This window comes from Xenia sp. Carnegie-2017, unplaced genomic scaffold (genome assembly GCF_021976095.1).
Source record: "Xenia sp. Carnegie-2017 unplaced genomic scaffold, XeniaSp_v1 HiC_scaffold_1, whole genome shotgun sequence".
Classification (NCBI taxonomy): Eukaryota; Metazoa; Cnidaria; class Anthozoa; order Malacalcyonacea; family Xeniidae; genus Xenia; species Xenia sp. Carnegie-2017.
In genome coordinates, this window is record NW_025813402.1 from 3,899,550 (window position 1) to 3,916,401 (window position 16,852).

General features: G+C 33.3%; 2 protein-coding genes across 4 annotated transcripts; one reads left to right on the forward strand and one right to left on the reverse strand.

Moving 5' to 3' along the window:
• The first annotated feature begins 51 nt into the window (after nucleotides 1-51).
• Nucleotides 52-7,392, forward strand: LOC124443250 (trichohyalin-like). 3 transcript variants are annotated; one of them, XM_046993794.1, is made up of 14 exons: nucleotides 52-427; nucleotides 561-624; nucleotides 1,063-1,291; nucleotides 1,459-1,521; nucleotides 2,292-2,377; nucleotides 2,459-2,508; nucleotides 2,907-3,004; nucleotides 3,267-3,349; nucleotides 3,615-5,540; nucleotides 5,652-5,734; nucleotides 6,244-6,289; nucleotides 6,673-6,738; nucleotides 6,906-6,935; nucleotides 7,080-7,392. In XM_046993794.1, exons 6-14 carry the CDS (start codon nucleotides 2,471-2,473, stop codon nucleotides 7,149-7,151), a joined length of 2,442 nt encoding a protein of 813 aa, XP_046849750.1. In that variant the 5' UTR covers nucleotides 52-427; nucleotides 561-624; nucleotides 1,063-1,291; nucleotides 1,459-1,521; nucleotides 2,292-2,377; nucleotides 2,459-2,470; the 3' UTR covers nucleotides 7,152-7,392. The 3 variants fall into 3 exon arrangements, with proteins under 3 accessions (XP_046849750.1, XP_046849736.1, XP_046849744.1); XM_046993780.1 differs by having other exon boundaries at nucleotides 53-427; nucleotides 2,833-3,004; XM_046993788.1 differs by lacking the exon at nucleotides 6,673-6,738 and having other exon boundaries at nucleotides 53-427; nucleotides 2,833-3,004.
• Nucleotides 7,162-16,009, reverse strand: LOC124443240 (NADPH oxidase 5-like). The gene is made up of 16 exons (XM_046993771.1): nucleotides 15,600-16,009; nucleotides 13,559-13,842; nucleotides 13,152-13,246; nucleotides 12,951-13,077; nucleotides 12,511-12,602; nucleotides 12,116-12,230; nucleotides 11,745-11,895; nucleotides 11,326-11,536; nucleotides 10,671-11,071; nucleotides 10,311-10,495; nucleotides 9,538-9,729; nucleotides 8,990-9,276; nucleotides 8,352-8,583; nucleotides 8,057-8,266; nucleotides 7,680-7,946; nucleotides 7,162-7,602 (listed from the first exon to the last, which is right to left on the reverse strand). Exons 2-16 carry the CDS (start codon nucleotides 13,826-13,828, stop codon nucleotides 7,471-7,473), a joined length of 2,967 nt encoding a protein of 988 aa, XP_046849727.1. The 5' UTR covers nucleotides 13,829-13,842; nucleotides 15,600-16,009; the 3' UTR covers nucleotides 7,162-7,470.
• Nucleotides 16,010-16,852: the final 843 nt, after the last annotated feature.

Consider the following 16,852-nt stretch of genomic DNA (forward strand, 5'->3'; position numbering starts at 1 on the left):
TAAAATTCATGACTGCTTAATTCGTATCTGTTTATCTTTCATTTTAAATTCAAACTTTGTTTCGTCAGATATGTGCAACGGGAAGCTGCTCCAAAAGAGCTTGTTGCAAAAATTTCAGACGCTTTTTCCAGGTTTTCACAGTTGGAAATGTGATTTCGTGATATTATATTAGCTGTAAATGATATCCACTTATGTACAAGCGGTGTTGTCATCTGTCAATACTAAGTTTGGAGATCGTGAGAACAATTTTAATTGTCTTATGTTGTTTAGTTATTGAGAAATTTGTTACCTTTCGTTTAAGTAAGCCTGTTAACGTCTGTTGCTAGAAGTATATTTTACTGAAACTAGTTGTGAATGGATGATCGAGACAGAGTACGTTATGAAACATGCTTTTACAGTCAACAACTTCAAGATGGTATTTTGTCTGGTACGTATTTAACTGCATGCCGAATCTATGACTGTTTAATCGATTGATTGATGTTTCAATTTAAAATTCAGAGATTTCATTTCATGGAAAACTTGAGTACGCTATATATTACACAATTGCTTATATTTTAAAGGGGATGATGCGAGAGCATTGTTTATGAAATCGAAACTACCACTTTCTGATCTGAAACAAATATGGTGAGTGAATTAAACAAAACGAACGCTTTGAATTGCTTAAAAATTGGTGACGAAATCAATACAATTGTTTTCATTTCATTACATGACATTATCCTATATAATTTTGTCAACTGTAGCATTTCTTCCCTAGATTCTGCTATATTGACGATTACCGTAATTGTAGTGGATAATAAGCTGTCTTTCTTGTATGTTTAAATACCAACTAATATTCACTAAGGGAGTAAACCTATACCATAATAACATCCATGACATTTTACTTTCTTTTTACATAACCTTGGGTGAAATGAGCATTACAAGCTTCAGTCGTGCTGTGATTCCCATAACAAAATCATATGCATACTAGAAAGTACTATAGAGTTTCTTTCAACCATGTCATGTCAAACTGTGCTGTTGTGATGCTAATTCTCACAACTATTTGCTTTCATTTTTCACCTGCAGGAGTTATGCTGACAGTGATCATGACAACAAACTTGATGTTCATCAATTCTCTTCTGCAATGCATTTCATTGAACGTAGACTACTTGGTCATGACATTGTTAAACAAAATGATATCAATGCGACTCAAAGCAAAGAGGCAGTTACCCTCCCAAAATTACAATGAAAGAAAAACTGCAGATCAAAGAAATATTTCAGTATTATGATGTAAACAATGAAAATTGCATTCAAAGTAAGCTAGTTTAGAATTTGAATTAATTTTTTCCCAAAGTCAAAGCAAACAAAGCTTTAGTGGAAACAAATGAAGTTTAGTATGAAGCTTCAACTCCCTCCTTCCTTGGAGCAATAATGGATGTTGCATTTAAAATTGTTTTGTTTTATCTGTTTTCATTTAATCAGAGAACAATATAAAGTCAGTTTGTATGTCTTCTGGCTTTCATCATCTACGATGTCAAGAATATGGTAAGAATGTAAAGAAATTGTAAATATTGCACAATTTCTTTCTTTTTAATAGGTAATTTGCTAGATCATTCTCAACGTCATAGAACAATGTTTATTAGTTCATTTCTTAAGTATTCTGGAATAATTCAACTAATTGCTTTTCTTTAACTAGACGAGTTTATACTAAAGGTGCTCCCCCTGGGTGTGGTGGGTGTTGGAGTTCAAATACCTACCATAGTTGAAAAGCCCTGCTTTTTTGTGTGTACATCAGCTATGAGTCGAATAAAATATAATATTGGAAATATGAAACAGACACTAACAATAGCATTTCACATTATCATGATTTTACACATGGTTTTATATAATTGACATTTTCTAATTACATATATTATGTGGGAAAAATAGGGAGGCCTTTCGTCAACGACCCCCCCCCTCCTCTTGCTGGCGTGATTGTATGCTCCCGACGTATTATAGATAATCCTGTCCTTGCTCCTTGCACATTTTTATTTCATATATCATACCTGAGAAATACAGAAATAGATACATTTTCACTTTGAAGTGGCATAAATTAGTAACCATACTTGCAAAATTTACACTACTATTCACGTAATCTAGCATAAGTATTTTCAATATTTGATGATAAAATTGTGCTTCGTTTAAACTAAACGCGTTCATTATATTAAAGAGTAACTTGTGTATTTAAATCCACTATCCCACAAAAGTACATGCAAATGTACATTGATTTGAAATGTAGTCATGAATTACATTTAAGCAGCATATTTTGTGCTTAGGTTTATCGCTGACCTTGATAGAGATGGAAAATTGAATCATTTTGAATTTACTATTGCCATGCATCTTATCAAAAACTGCGTGAAGGGTAAGTTGATACTAGAATGTTATTCTTTTATAGAAATTCAAATGTGATTCTATTTATATTTCTTTATGTTGATATTTTTAGGACTCATACTTGATGGTCCAGTCAATCCTTTCAAAATTTTCCCGCAGGAGGTTTGCTGACAAACTTTAAGTGATCATTTAGTTAGTTCTACGTGAAACATGTTTAGATTTGTTATTTCACGAGGCTTGACTAGACTAGTTTCCTTACTGGTACAATCAGCAATACGATGTTCTCAATTCTCAAAGGGTCTCAAAGTCATTTTTGCGTCAAATCGTTACGTCTTTATGATATTAACGATTTCATTACCTAACTACATGATTGCTATCGAAAACTTAAACATTTTGCTCAGTTGACAACATTCTGTTTTACAATTGATGTATCAAATGCGTGGATTTTGTGTATGGTTGAGTAATATTGATGTCTCATTTTCGTAGACTGATGCCATTCGAATTTACAAAGAAAGTATTACGATGTTTGATAAGGAATTTCTTTTGAAACAAAACAACAGATTAGATTGGGAAAGTGGATATGATTCAAAACCTGATGCGTTGACCTGCGAGCCGTTAATAAAAGATTTTTTTGGTGAAACAAAGATTCTGCCTCCCGGTTGGTTTTAAGCTATAGCTATATTCATTGTTATTAACGTGGTTTATCATAATAGTTAGTACTATAATTAAATGAGGAAGTATTTGAACAACGTATCCTCTATTCCCCCTTCCCCTTTCACGCTAATATGATGGGTTATCAGGTTTCAGAGAGTTTTGTTTTTTTTAACATTGATATTTTATCAAAAAAAACCAGCAACTTACAATAATTGTTTCTCTAATTATTTTATATTTATTTTTAAAGTTTTTCAACTTCTTTGAAGGCAATGAAACAGTAAACGAGGGAGGAAACCGAACAAATTTTAATGAACTCCGAAACTCATCTGTTGTTAACGATAACTCTGATGTAAGTTATCATGCATTAACTCTAAACAAAATGTAAATTATGTATTTCTTGCTCTAGGTAACAAAAATACCAAAAGTATCTTTAGGAAATTAGTGTGTTAACAAAAAAAAGCACTCACGATGAATATTTTTAATCTCAATGCGATGAAAAACGTCTTAGATTCAATATGCGTACGCGAACTATAAAATTTTTATTATATTCATTTTCCACCAGTTTGTTAAATATCATTTGAATCATGAACTGCGTTTATACTTACATTTTACAGGTTGATAGCTGTCCGATGGTAGCCATGAAAAAACATACAGAGACGATTAGTCAAGAAAAGATTGCGAAAAATGAAGAAAACTTTGACTTAGAAAATATATTTGAAACAATTCATGAAGAAAATGTGGGAGAGTTAAGTAACGTACATGATTTTATTTTACCTCCATTGACAAGATTTGTAGATAATGAAAGAAATGATGTAGATTTCCAATCTGTTTCACCTCACTGTCATAAGAGAACCTATGTTGAGAAAGATCTGATATTTGAAGATCCCGTTGGAAGCGAAACTATCGGCGATGTTGAATTTGAAGTTGATTTTAATAATATTATCAACGAAATTGAAAAAGAAAATGTCGATGAAGAACAATGGTTACCAATTGCTCGAATTTTGTCAACGTATAAATCTCCTGTTTATGACGAACGGCCGAATATAATACCTCTCACTGCATTTGACAGACCAGTGGAGTTGGACATGGAAGATGTTAAGGTAAACAAAATCAGCATTAATGGAGATTCTTCAAATGACAGGACTGATCTAGCAAAAAAATCTTGCTCGAGAAAAAAAGTATCCGTTGTTAATGTCACAAAACAAAACAAAGTTGTTATGCATAATCACGAACAAGACAGACATAAAGTTTTGCATAATGATTTAGCTGATAAATCCAAAGATCAAAATAATGCTGTAGTGCAAGAGAAAATTGACAGGAACTTGATTGTTAAGAATAATGGAATGCAAAACATTGATGAATTTTTCGAAAAAAGGTCTGAAGATAGCATTTTTACTCTGTATAAAGAGGGTAGTCTTGATTCAGATAAAACTTACAGCAAATATGATAAAAATTGTGACAAAAGTGAATTGACGAAACTTCGTGAAGTGGAAGAAAAAGAAAAGCGTTTGCTTGAGAGAATTAAATTCTTGGAGAAGAAGAGAAAACTTTTATATGAAGAGAAGCAACGAGACTTAGGCCTTAAAAGAGACGAACAAAAACGCTTAAGCCTTCCGAATTTAAATGAAGAGAAATCATATTTAACTATCGCGAAACATCCTGCTACGGCAAACGATATTTGGTCTGATAACGTCCAACAAGAAAAAAGTGAAGTGGTCACAGACGAAAAACAGAAGCCTTCTGAAGCTCTTCCCGTGAAAATGAAAACTGAGACAGAATCACAGAAACAACGTGAGGTTAGTTTGCAAAAAGTGGAAAGAAAAAATCTAGATGACGAAAAAAAATTTAAAGAAGAAAAGGACGCTGCTGAAGAGCGGAGACGTAATTTCTTAAAAAACCAGCAATTATTGAAACAACGCATTGACAACGAACAAAAAGAAAAGGTAAACGACCTGACTATTAATGAAACTGAGTCAAGCGATGCGAAAAGGAAAGAAAGTTTTAACGTTGATTCTGTGAATGCACAGAATTCTATTCAGCATAGTCAATATTTAGGTGATGACAACGAAAACAATGAAGTGTTTAAAATTAATGAAAAACATGATTTAATTGATTCAATACAAAAAGAAAATTTCAAATCCAATCGAGAATTGTTCTTGAGGAAAGTGTCAACCGAAAGTAAGCTAAGTACTCCAGTATTTACGAGCAAAAAGGAAAAACCATCTCGTCCAAAATCTTTTTATGGTGGAATGTTCAAAAGTCCTTTACATCTGCATGAAAAAAATTCAATAAAAGTGGAAATTGTCAGCCATGGAAGTCCAGATGATCTTCTTGATAGAGATACTTTGAAACAGTTGGAAAGAGAAAAAGAAATGAAAAAGGATCAAGAAATTATTCGTAAACTTCGTTCATCTATCGAGCGTGAATCGAGTTATTCTGTGGCAAACGTCGAGAAGTTGTTTTCTGAGTGCGAAGACGATTCCAGCAGACCTTGTAGCGAGGAATCTAGAAATGAGCGGAAAAAAGTAGAAAAAAAGGAAGTAAGTTGTACACAGTTTTGTCATTGAAGTAAGTTTACGCCATGTCATTGAAGATAAAAAACAAAATTTTTATGTACATTTTCGCTTTAAGTTATGTGTTTATTATCTTAGGTTCAAAAACCATCTCGTCCTCGATCATTAGTTCACACTTTAACTAACGAATGGAATTCATTTATCGAAGAAGAAGATAAAAAGTATGACACTCTTACCTGAAAAAATGTCGTCTTTCTCCATTTGTCAGCATTGCATAACCATGTTTTTTTTTGCCTGATCTGTTTGATGTCTTCTTTTGCCATTATTATTGGATTTCGATGCAACGTCAACAATTACGGCATGTGACTACGGAGTTTTCCAACCTGTATCGTTCCGAACTTTAAAATGTTTTTAGCCTGTACAAACATGAAAATTGTGTTTTCTATTGAAAGAAATTTGTGAGACGTGCATTTTCGAATGTTTTAAGGGACGTTAGCAATAATGGAGAACATTGTTAAACGACATTATTTCATTATGTAACCATGGGAAAATGTGGGATTAAAGGTTTTAAGTGTGGATGTGAATGGGCGATTTCCCTAAAATGACAATACTGTCATGTCTGCACATGTAGCATTTTCTAAAACATTTACATGTTGTAAACTAACTATGTACTTAATGGGAATACTAAGACGACTTATTTGGCTGATTTAGTGATTTAAAATACTTTTAGACGAGATTTGGAGACAGTGATAACGCGGAAAGATTTGAGTACTCAGGTAGGTTAAACCGCCCGAATTGAACTTGTTAAAAGTAGATTTAGCAATGTGTAACATTAGAGGAATGTTAGTTACGTAGCCCTGTCTTCAGTTGTTGACGTTATAAAGATTTATATTTCATAGTACAAAAGAATTTCAAGAGAAAAATTAAACGTTTCTAAATCAAAGAGAAGAATATTAAGAAGCTGTTCACATCTTTCTCTCAATGTTTTGTGTTTAGCACGATACTTGTGGATGAAATATTGAAAGAAAAAACACTTAAGACTTTCAAAATATCTAAAAGCCAAAATTAGCAAGCACATTATAAAGTTGGATTAATATTTTGTGAAAACTGCAACTATATGAAATTATGAGTTGATTATACGTATTTTATATATGTATAGAGTAAAGAGAAACCTTTAAAAGCCAACTTAAAGGAAAGCTCTCTGAAACAGGGGCCACGTAATGAAGTATGTGTTTGAACTTTAAAATTTTTTTGAATTTGTAGAGAACCTTAATTTTCTTCCCCCCATGGAAAGTAATAAAATGTTATGTGCATATATAGTCATGATTTGCACGGAATGCTCACCTGCTTTTGTTTTAAAATTCATCATGTTGTCCTTTGTTTCATTTGTAGAAAGTACACAATGAAAGCGATATTATCAAGGTACGTTTAAAATCAAATAAGATCGATAAAGTTATTGCATTCACTATACCACAAAATCAGTCATTCATGATGGTGATTTCAAAGTCAGCTATACGCAGTCTCCGAAAATAAATATTTTTTTACAACCTGGTTTTTCCCCCACAGGAAAATGCTCCTAAACGCAAGACACAAATGGCAAATTCCTGGATCCAACTGGCTAACAATAATAATGATTGACAATTGATAATTAAAGAGATCTCTGTTCACACAGGAATGTTTTGTTGATTGTTGATAAACTGAATATCATCTATGTAGAAGATGTGTATCAAATCAAATCTAAAACGTCGGTTATACTTGTTTTAGTATAAATAGATCAATTTTTCTAGTGTCCTCTACTGCTTTAGAAAGTACACTATTTGCACGAACATTTGTCAATTAAAATTACTGATGTGCATTAGGATTTCACAAACTTTCAAAAGTATCTTTCAAACATATCTGTTTACGTTACAGCACACGGCACAGTATTTAACGTTTCATGTTGTAAACAATAAACCTTTTAAAAGTTTTCTTTTTTAAATCCAAAATGGTATTTATGACAAAGGTTTTTGAGAATTTTTCCAAGAGCAGCATTTCCACAGTAAAAAACAGTGATGTGCCCATTTTCCATTTCTTTCAACTCTGAAAACACCTAGAAATAAAAAGGACAAAAAAAATTGAATTTTCCATTATTCATGTTCGTTAAAGAAAAATAAAAATTGTACAAACCTCATCCCAGTCAGGTCTGCCTGCGTTAGTCCTTGTTCGTAAACCAGTTATTAAATCTCTTTTTTCATGAAGCAATTCAAGTGCGAGTTGCAGACCCAATGCTTTCATATCCTGTTTACGTAATGCTGACGTCATATAAATATGCATATCCAGGAAATGTTCGCTAAAGACGCCTTCGTGCTCCGATTGTTGAACTTCTAATTCTTTAAGCAAACTTAGGAACCATTCAAATGAGTATTGATCACGATTTATCCAGAAGAAATCCACCTTAAGTTTAGAAAAGATTATTTTCAAACTTACATGCTAAATTTATATACCGCAACATCTTTCAATTGGTCTGAATAAATAATAATTTATCTTTAATCTGTTTTGCTAACCTTTTGTAATTTTCTTAGTGAGAAGGGGACTTTACCAACCCATGAGAAGGAACACTTGGGGCATGAATGGGATGCGTGTTGATAACGCAACATGATTGTTTTGAGAATGGATGCGAAAGGTGTCACGCCAATACCGCAGGAAATAAGTACTGCATGCTCCGCCTCTGAGAAGTCTGTTGAAGGTGTACCGTATGGTCCATTAAGATAGATCTAGAATTTTATTAATCAAATACATTGGCATCACCCTACACCAAGTATAAATCATTTAAAGAACTTCAAAGCTTCCAATTCTCACCAATAGTTTGCTATCTTTAGTAATGGTATTCCGTTTCAGACCAGAAAATTTCACAAGCTCAATGTTCTGTTTTTTATTTATTCTTTTCTTAACACTTCTTCTCAACGAACTTGTTTTTGCTTCAAAAATCACTTCTCTTAGTTCATTCTCGTCGCCATCTTCGTCAATGATGCCAAGCCTTTTGCGTCGAATGCTTTTAGCTCTTTGTTCACTTGCAGATAATTCATTGTCTCTTTATAACAGAAATTTATATTTTAGATGACAATTCTTAAAGCACACGGATCATTGCTGTGAGTTAGAAAACAATGACAGTACATTAGCTCTTCATACTTTCGTCTCTATGGTTAAAATGCTGTATATTCTTCTGTTATTCTTTTCTCATCTCCTTCACACGCAAACTTGGTGAAATTTACAACATTTTTAACAACAAAGTTGTGTTATGAAAACCCTTTTTGATCTGAATTCTTTCGTCATGAATTCTTTCAATTTGACCCTAAATATCCTGTGTTATGCATCCAGTTTTACATAAGAGTTTAAGACTATTGTACAGTCTCTTCATTAAGTATTCTGAAATCTTTCTAATATAATAATGTGGGCACAATGTAAAATTGAAGATGTTGAAAACTCAGTCTAAATACCTCTCGCTTTCCCTAACTTTGATATTTTTCCGTCTTCTGATAACCGCTCTCTTTAACGATGTTCTTCTGCATTCTTCTTCTTCCTCCTTCTCATAATGATCATACAATTTCTTTGTCCATGTTCCCACTGCACGAATATGCAACCAGATGTTACTGGATTGCTCAGGTGAGCTGCTTATCGTAAATGGATGCCATTCGTACTTGGCTATCTTTGGAATGTTTACAAGAACGTAGTCACCTGGCTTGTAGTCAAAATTTGCAGGTCGTTTGATTACCAAGTGAGTTACCTAAAAAATTGTAGGTGTTCTTGGTAACGGAGAGTTTGGGTAACATGTTGAGTTCGTGGTAACGGAGAGATTGAAGAACATGTTGTGTTCGTGGTGAAAGAGAGACTGTGGAACATGTTGTGTTCGTGGTAAAGGAGAGGTTGAGGGACAAGTTGTGTTCTTGGTGATCAAAAGATTGAGAACACGAAATTTTTGAGAAAGCACAAATTTGTTTGTAAAGAAAACTACACATGGTGGCGAATATACAAACAAAATTTTTACCTTCGAAGGGTAAGTGATTCCTTCCTGAATGAAAGTTTTTCCGTAACGAGCACGGCTAACTATGCGTACACTCCACAATCTTTCAGCAAGATATACAACAGCTGGAGCAATAAACCATTTCCAGAAGTTTGGAGCATGTATTATTAACAAAGTCCACCAGATGATGTACAAATGATGTGAGAAATAAAATAACTAAAGAAATGATGTTGAAACAAAAAAATATTAATTCTAATCTTGTATTTATGATATGAAAGTATTTAATTGAAACAAAAGACTTTCACATTTAACCATCTTAAACATACTTTTGAAAAAATTTGTAGATACCATGATGAATGATGAAGAACCATGAAAGACCCTATCTTTCACCAGGCATCACCATGGTTAGCCATAAAGAACCTTAGAGAACTCTATCTTTCACCTGGCATCACCTTGGTTAGCCATAAAGAACCTTAGAGAAACCTATCTTTCACTTTGCATCACCATGGTTAGCCATAAAGAACCTTAGAGAACTCTATCTTTCACTTGGCATCACCATGGTTAGCCATAAAGAACCTTAGAGAAACCTATCTTTCACTTGGCATCACCATGGTTAGCCATAAAGAACCTTAGAGAACTCTATCTTTCACTTGGCATCACCATGGTTAGCCATAAAGAACCTTAGAGAAACCTATCTTTCACTTGGCATCACCATGGTTAGCCATAAAGAACCTGAGTGAACCTTATCTTTCACCTGGCATCTACAACGTACGTATTTTAAGAGAGTTTACACTAACCTCAAAATATCCCTTCTCTCGAACAAAAGGTTGCGATAAAATACATATAATTCCAAGAATAACCAAAAGTAAAACTCCAGTTATACCAGCTGAACCACCAACCCAGCCTTCAGGAGTTCTCAATGTTAGCATATATTCCCACATTTCGAAGTGTGTGTCATTTGGATAAGTTGGCTTCATTGTTGCTTAAGAAAAGAAAACATATTCTTACTAGTAGTAAGAGCATTTACGTACAGTTTATTAATGCATATTGGTATGATTTATTTTTAGTTTTTAAACCAATCCAAAGACCTTTGCAAATGCGTAAAATGCTAGAGATTGTAGTAATGTAGTAATAGTTGACTAAATTTCAACACTAACCATATCTTCCAACATGACCAGCACAATGAAGAATGGATAAGACGAGAATAATGGTGGCTACTGCTTTATGATAAAGAATATGTTGGTCTATGGGAAGATACTTTCCAATCCATGTTGAACGTAGCCAAGTTAAAGAACTTTTTAACATCAACATCAATATAAGCACGCTGTTAAAGTTTAGACACATTCCATGAGTTCTAGCAATGATTGACCAAACGCCTTCATTGTGTCTTTCTAATGCTACCCAAATGAACAAGGCAGCATTGAATAAGATATAGAAAAGAACAGTGATAACTTTCGATGGATTTTGATGAATATAACTCCAGCGCAAATGTTTTGGAAATAATTTGGAGACGGGTTTTTTCGCTTTCTTTGGAGGTGGTTGCAATAAATGGCCAACACTAAAATTAAAAAAATGTTTCGCCGAGTTTATGAATGGTGTTATGATGGCTGTAGCTTATGTATATTAGACGTTTATTGCAATGAATGATTGCTTAGCATTTTGAATTTTCATTTTAAAAAGCAAGAATGGAAAATCTACGACATAAGACAGTAACACGACACATTGACATTCAATACAAGACTGTTTAAAAGTCTTGAGAAATGATTAAAGCGCAAAAAACAGATGTAGAAGGAATCAACTTAATACTTATACCTGACTGATAAATTTTCAGCGACTCCAGGATATTTCAAGAGAAAATTTTTAAATTCTTCCAATCCAATGAGACCCTCGTACTTGGAGCTCACTTCTTCAAAAATAACCTCCATCAGTTCATCAACTTGTTGATCATCTAATCTTAATTTACTTTCTTTCATCCCTGAGAGAAGTATGGTTTTCATTTCCTCTCTATTTAAATAGCCATTACCTGAGTTAAACAAGTGAGATATACAGGTATATATGAAGTCAGTCGAATATCTTTGAAGAAATGTCATTTAAAATTTCACTCATAAAATCATATTTTTATCAATACGATATCTGGATTTTCTTCCTCTCGGGTAAACATAATTTTGCTTTATATAAATAGTTCCGGCTTTAAATAAACATGCCTTGTTTCCACGCAGTTCTTCACTTACCATCTAAATCATAAACGCGAAATAGAAATGTTAGTTTGTCAGCAACATTTCCATTTTTTAAGAGTTCCAATCCTTCGATAAGCTCTTTCATGTCAATTTTTCCATCTCCATTCTTATCAAATAACATGAAAAATCTTTCCGCAAAAAACACCTAAAAGAAGAAAGCATCTATAAATGTCACGAAAAACCCTATTTAAAAAGCACTTGCATTTTGTGAATCATAATCTGTTTTTGAGTATCCTCACAACAGGACAATTACTGCTGAATCCTAGAATTCGACGAGGGTAACTATAAGTCCTTTCTCAAAATTATGGGGCCTTTTCCAACACTCGTATTTCAGTGAAGTGGCTATTTACATCAAACTGTATAACCTGCTCTAGTTGTAAAGTTTCTTTGAATTGCTCCAATGTTATCTTCCGGCCTTCAAGTGAAGAAACATTGAAATGTTCTTCAATCCATTCAAACCACTTGGTGTCACTGGTAGCACTATAACAATTGAACATTATGTTACAATGACACGTTACTCCATGCATATCATATTTACTGTCCCTTGTACCAGTATAACCAATGAAACAACAGGTTAACCCATAGAATGTAAGACAAAATGCTATGCAATAACAAAGGACTCTATAATCTTTCTATTTCCTATATCGTTTTCATTAATTCAATTTCTGTAGTGGTCAGGTCACTATTATCGTCGTCAAAGTGTAAAGCGTACTTAATTATAAACAGTATAAGCTTTAATCGATCTTTAATAGATTTTTACCATTCCAAACGATCCAAGCTACCGATGAATTCATTGATATCAATTACACCATCCGAGTTTCGATCGAGGAGTCCAAACAGTTTTTCTGTGAACTGAAAACATTTAAATTTGCTTTAATTATGATACCGGCTATGCATTGGTGATTTCAATTTTTGTAACTGATGCACATTTCAAAAGGCATTTGAAGGCTTTAACCAATTCCATGTGAAGAAATCAATGCATTTAAGTCACATCAAGTTTGACGTTTCATTTGAAAAATTTGACATGCTTTCATGATGAACTGTACTTTTGATTTTATCAAATGCAATGAGTGGCGCCATGTTTTATTATTATGATCAATTAGAAGAAATTTACATCATTAGCTTGCTTCTAACAACAATGAACAACATTCTATTTATCAATTTCTATCGCTTCATGCAATTCGAAAAATGCCTATTTACCGCTTTATTTTCGAATGCCTTTTTAAAGTCCTCAAATTGTATTTCGCAACTATCGTGATAATTATTCTTCATGAAATAACTTGTGAACCATTGAAGGGTTTTCTCTCCATGTGTTTTACCACTTTTTCTAATTATAAAAATAAATAAGCGAGAAATAAACGAAAATGCTTTATCATATTGTCATTGACAACAGTTCCTTACGCCATTAGAAGTCGAAGTCCTCCAATAAATTCTTGTATGCTGATATAACCACGTTTCTCGGTGTCAAAAAGTTCAAAAAGATTCCGAACGAAGTCCTACAGAACATACAAAACCATAGATAATGCATTTATGTAAATCATTGCAATGGTTTTTTTACAAATCATTTTTATTTGAGAAGTTTTTAGCTATAGCAAATAGATTTACATGTATTTTTATCGACTATAGCTACTTCACCAACGCGACTGCAGTAATTAGGTTTTCTTACAAATCCTAGGATTTATTCTAAAATTATTATTTATCATTTGTTAGTCCACGTACAGATTGTAGCTGTTGAAAACATGACGATTTCGAATATCAATGTACAGATGTAAAGCTTATATTCCTGGTTAAATCAAACTTTATTATACCTCAATATCATGAGTTGCTTTGATGAATAGCAATTTATCGATAACTCCATTGTTTCCTACTGCATCAAATGCTTTTTCAAACCAGGTAGATCTTCTGTTTATAGTCTTTTTTTCTACTCGTTTAATTGGACTGCTCTGAGATGCACGACTCTCGCCTGGCGCCGGGATCTGAATGGATAAAGGCCTATCCCTTCTTTTAATCAAAACTTCTTCGTTTTGATTTTCCTCGGGCAGTAAACTATGTCTGTCTGTTTTTTCCATACCGTTCATTTCTTTATATGAGACTAGAATGGAAAAAAAATTGCCAGGTTAAGGTGAGAAGGCTAAAGGCGAGAGAAAAATGTTTGAGGTGTAGGTTTAGTTGAAATGGCCAAGTAGTTAGCTATAAAAGTGCCAATTTTTGATGAATTAATGGAGAGCGAAATAAATGGGGGAAATTGTTGATGGTATAGGAAAAATACTTTAAAACATTGATCAAAATATCTCAGATTTTTATACCTTATATACATTCCCATGCCAGTATGATTAGCAAAAAAAAATAGAGTTTTTGTTTATTGGATGATTGCAATATACCACAGCATTGCAATAATCAACTAATTTCATCGTGATTGTTTTATTGTCTTAAGCAACTTTCTGGCGACAAGCATACTTTAACTATAATTGAATATACTACAATATCAAAATCAATAGGAAATAACGTGTGCATTTCTTTATAATATCCTGGTGAGCAGATAAATATTCGCTAAATTTGATTTCCCGTTCCTCAAGTTATGCGCGTGTGCTTTGTTTGCTTTGTTAACAATTACAGGAAATGCATTAGTCAGTATTCAGTTTCTCAAATTTTGTGCCACAATATTTCGTTTTTCTTGTCATTGAGATTTTTTTGCTTCACAGTTCTGTGTTAGTTATAACAGAAGATTGATTCTGTCCTTTAGCTGAGGCGATCATTTAACACTTCTCAACTTAGCAAACCCCCATGCTATTACAGGCAGACAAAACAAACCGATGGTTGATGAGGCCTTTAGATGATGAAACTTACTAAATCTTCTGACACAAATGACAGTCGGCAGTCCGACAAAAAAAAAGAATCTGATTAATTGCCTTTGTCTACTAGTTTTTGATGATGCTATATAGATGGATAGTTGATCTACTTTTGCATGAAATATCTTACAACATAAATATTTGCAGAAGAATGTTTTCTATCAGACAGATAAGATAGAAACACTTGCTTTTAATTAAACATGACAATAGTCACGAAATTGTCGAACATTCGAGCCTAGCTTGAGTTGGTGTATGGAAACTACCATAAATGGCTATTATTGCCATTAGCTCAAAGTACAATAACAGTTCCACTTATGTTGTGTATCTTGAGAGACAAAACAAATTTACAAGTTAACAACTGTACACCTTATCTAGACAATGATTCAAAAATATTCAACCATTGAATGTAATTAAACTGACAGCGACAGCTCTTTGATAATTTTGATTTAACAGCATAATGGAATAAGATGAATGATCGGTAATTTGATATCGTGTGCGGACGAGAATAACACTGAGAAAGCCAATTGAAATAAGTTGAATTGCTTAAAAATACACGCAGAATGAGATTATTTATTCATTTGGGCTAGGCTTAAATAACTCCCTAGTTCTAATTGATTACATTATAAATGTTTGCATTCTCAAGGAAAATGAGGAAGGATTTTGCGAAGCTGTCAATACTAACCAAAAAATATGAACTAAATTCATATGATTTAATTGATACAAATTTGAATAAAAAGAACGCGCATTATTCAATGAATGTACACTTTATGAAACAAACTTCACAATAATAAGAGGAAAAATGACAAAAAATAATCTATTGTTTTGATCAGTTGTCAGCCTATTCATGCCAGAGATAAGTAAAGTAAGATAAAGTTCGAGTTCTCTCCACATGTACGGTGTATCAAATTTAAGTAATGTATGTTGTCTCCTACAGTTTAAATCACGCGTTTTGTAGCACGTTAACGGGAATGAACGTATTATAAAACATGTAAATCCTCACCTTTTTATTGTTGAAAGTTGAAGATACGGAAGCTGAACGATTTATATCATCAATGTTTGTTGAGCCGCACTAATCATTCCCTCGCCATTTTCTTATACAATATGACAAGTCTTAAGTATGGCCTGTTTCATGTCCTTCAGACTGAAACTCAGACTTTTATCTCATAATAAACGCCTCTTCTCCCATAAATATATGTCCTTGTCCGTAGATAATAGCTTGCTACCTTCTCTTTGTGTTTGTAATGACTCAGCACGCGATTGCTTTCTTTTGATTTGTGATGTCTTTTCTCATTCAAACTACTGACTTCTTATGGCATGTTTTTTAAATCTTAACTTTACCAACGCTTACTGCTTAGAGTGCCTTTGTCAATGATTTTTTTTGGCCAACAATTTTTTCTACAACTGCTGATTAACTTGTGTGTGAGGATCAAATTTCAAGCAGTAAAAATTGTCACTATTTTCGTATTGGAATTTGGAATATGAAGAATTTTCCTATATTACATAAAACATATAGTGTTATGCTGTTCAGACTTTTGAAACTGTGAGAGAATTCCAATGGTATAAAAATTCCAATGTTTCTATACTTAGCATTGCTTGGTCTTAAACGTCATGTTATGTCACTTGTGAAAGGTGATTCGCAAGATAAATAGTTGATGCTGTTAATTGTTGAAAAAAGATCGCTTTAATCAAGTATATGCTATTCTTTTCATTTTTATTCTAAGGTCATTTTCAAATGTCACAAAGGACACCAAAAATAAATGAACTATCTTTTCATAGTTCATACAGCAGGAAATTATCTCAAGAGCAAGTACCACTTTTCAAAGAATTATACTGGGAACAAGCTTAACTACTTCTCATTTTAGAAAATGGAATACGCTGGGAATTGGAACAAGCCATCACCTGGATTAGCGAGATTATTGAAACATCGACGCATGTTTGTCCATAGAAGGACTCTACTAACCTGGACGGCTGGACGATCTAGATCTACAACCATGTAACGACGCTCCCATAGGCGGCAGAAGATGGTTTAAGTTGGAGGGTGGGGGGCTAAATGCTGGGGTAGTGGGATTCAATTACAAGGATGAGCGTTAAGAATGGGGAAACTAAAAAGTATTAGAGATTGCCTACTCTGTAATATTGCTATGTTTCGGGCACCCAAAAACTTCCCTTCTTTTCATAGACAAAAATGAAACTTTTTTCTTTTGTAATCGTAGTTAGTAGATATCAAGTAATTGAGCATTCTTATATAATCAC

Excerpts from the sequence above, each read along its gene's own strand:
- LOC124443250 (XM_046993780.1), top strand. Across the intron at positions 3,005-3,266 it reads AACAAAGATTCTGCCTCCCG|GCAATGAAACAGTAAACGAG; the intron begins GTTGGTTTTAAG and ends ACTTCTTTGAAG. Across the intron at positions 5,735-6,243 it reads ATCGAAGAAGAAGATAAAAA|ACGAGATTTGGAGACAGTGA; the intron begins GTATGACACTCT and ends AAATACTTTTAG.
- LOC124443240 (XM_046993771.1), bottom strand. The coding sequence starts at position 13,828 with ATGAACGGTATGGAAAAAACAGACAGACATAGTTTACTGCCCGAGGAA. Across the intron at positions 11,896-12,115 it reads AAACTTTACAACTAGAGCAG|GTGTTTTTTGCGGAAAGATT; the intron begins GTTATACAGTTT and ends TTCTTCTTTTAG. Across the intron at positions 11,072-11,325 it reads GCTGAAAATTTATCAGTCAG|TGTTGGCCATTTATTGCAAC; the intron begins GTATAAGTATTA and ends TTTTAATTTTAG.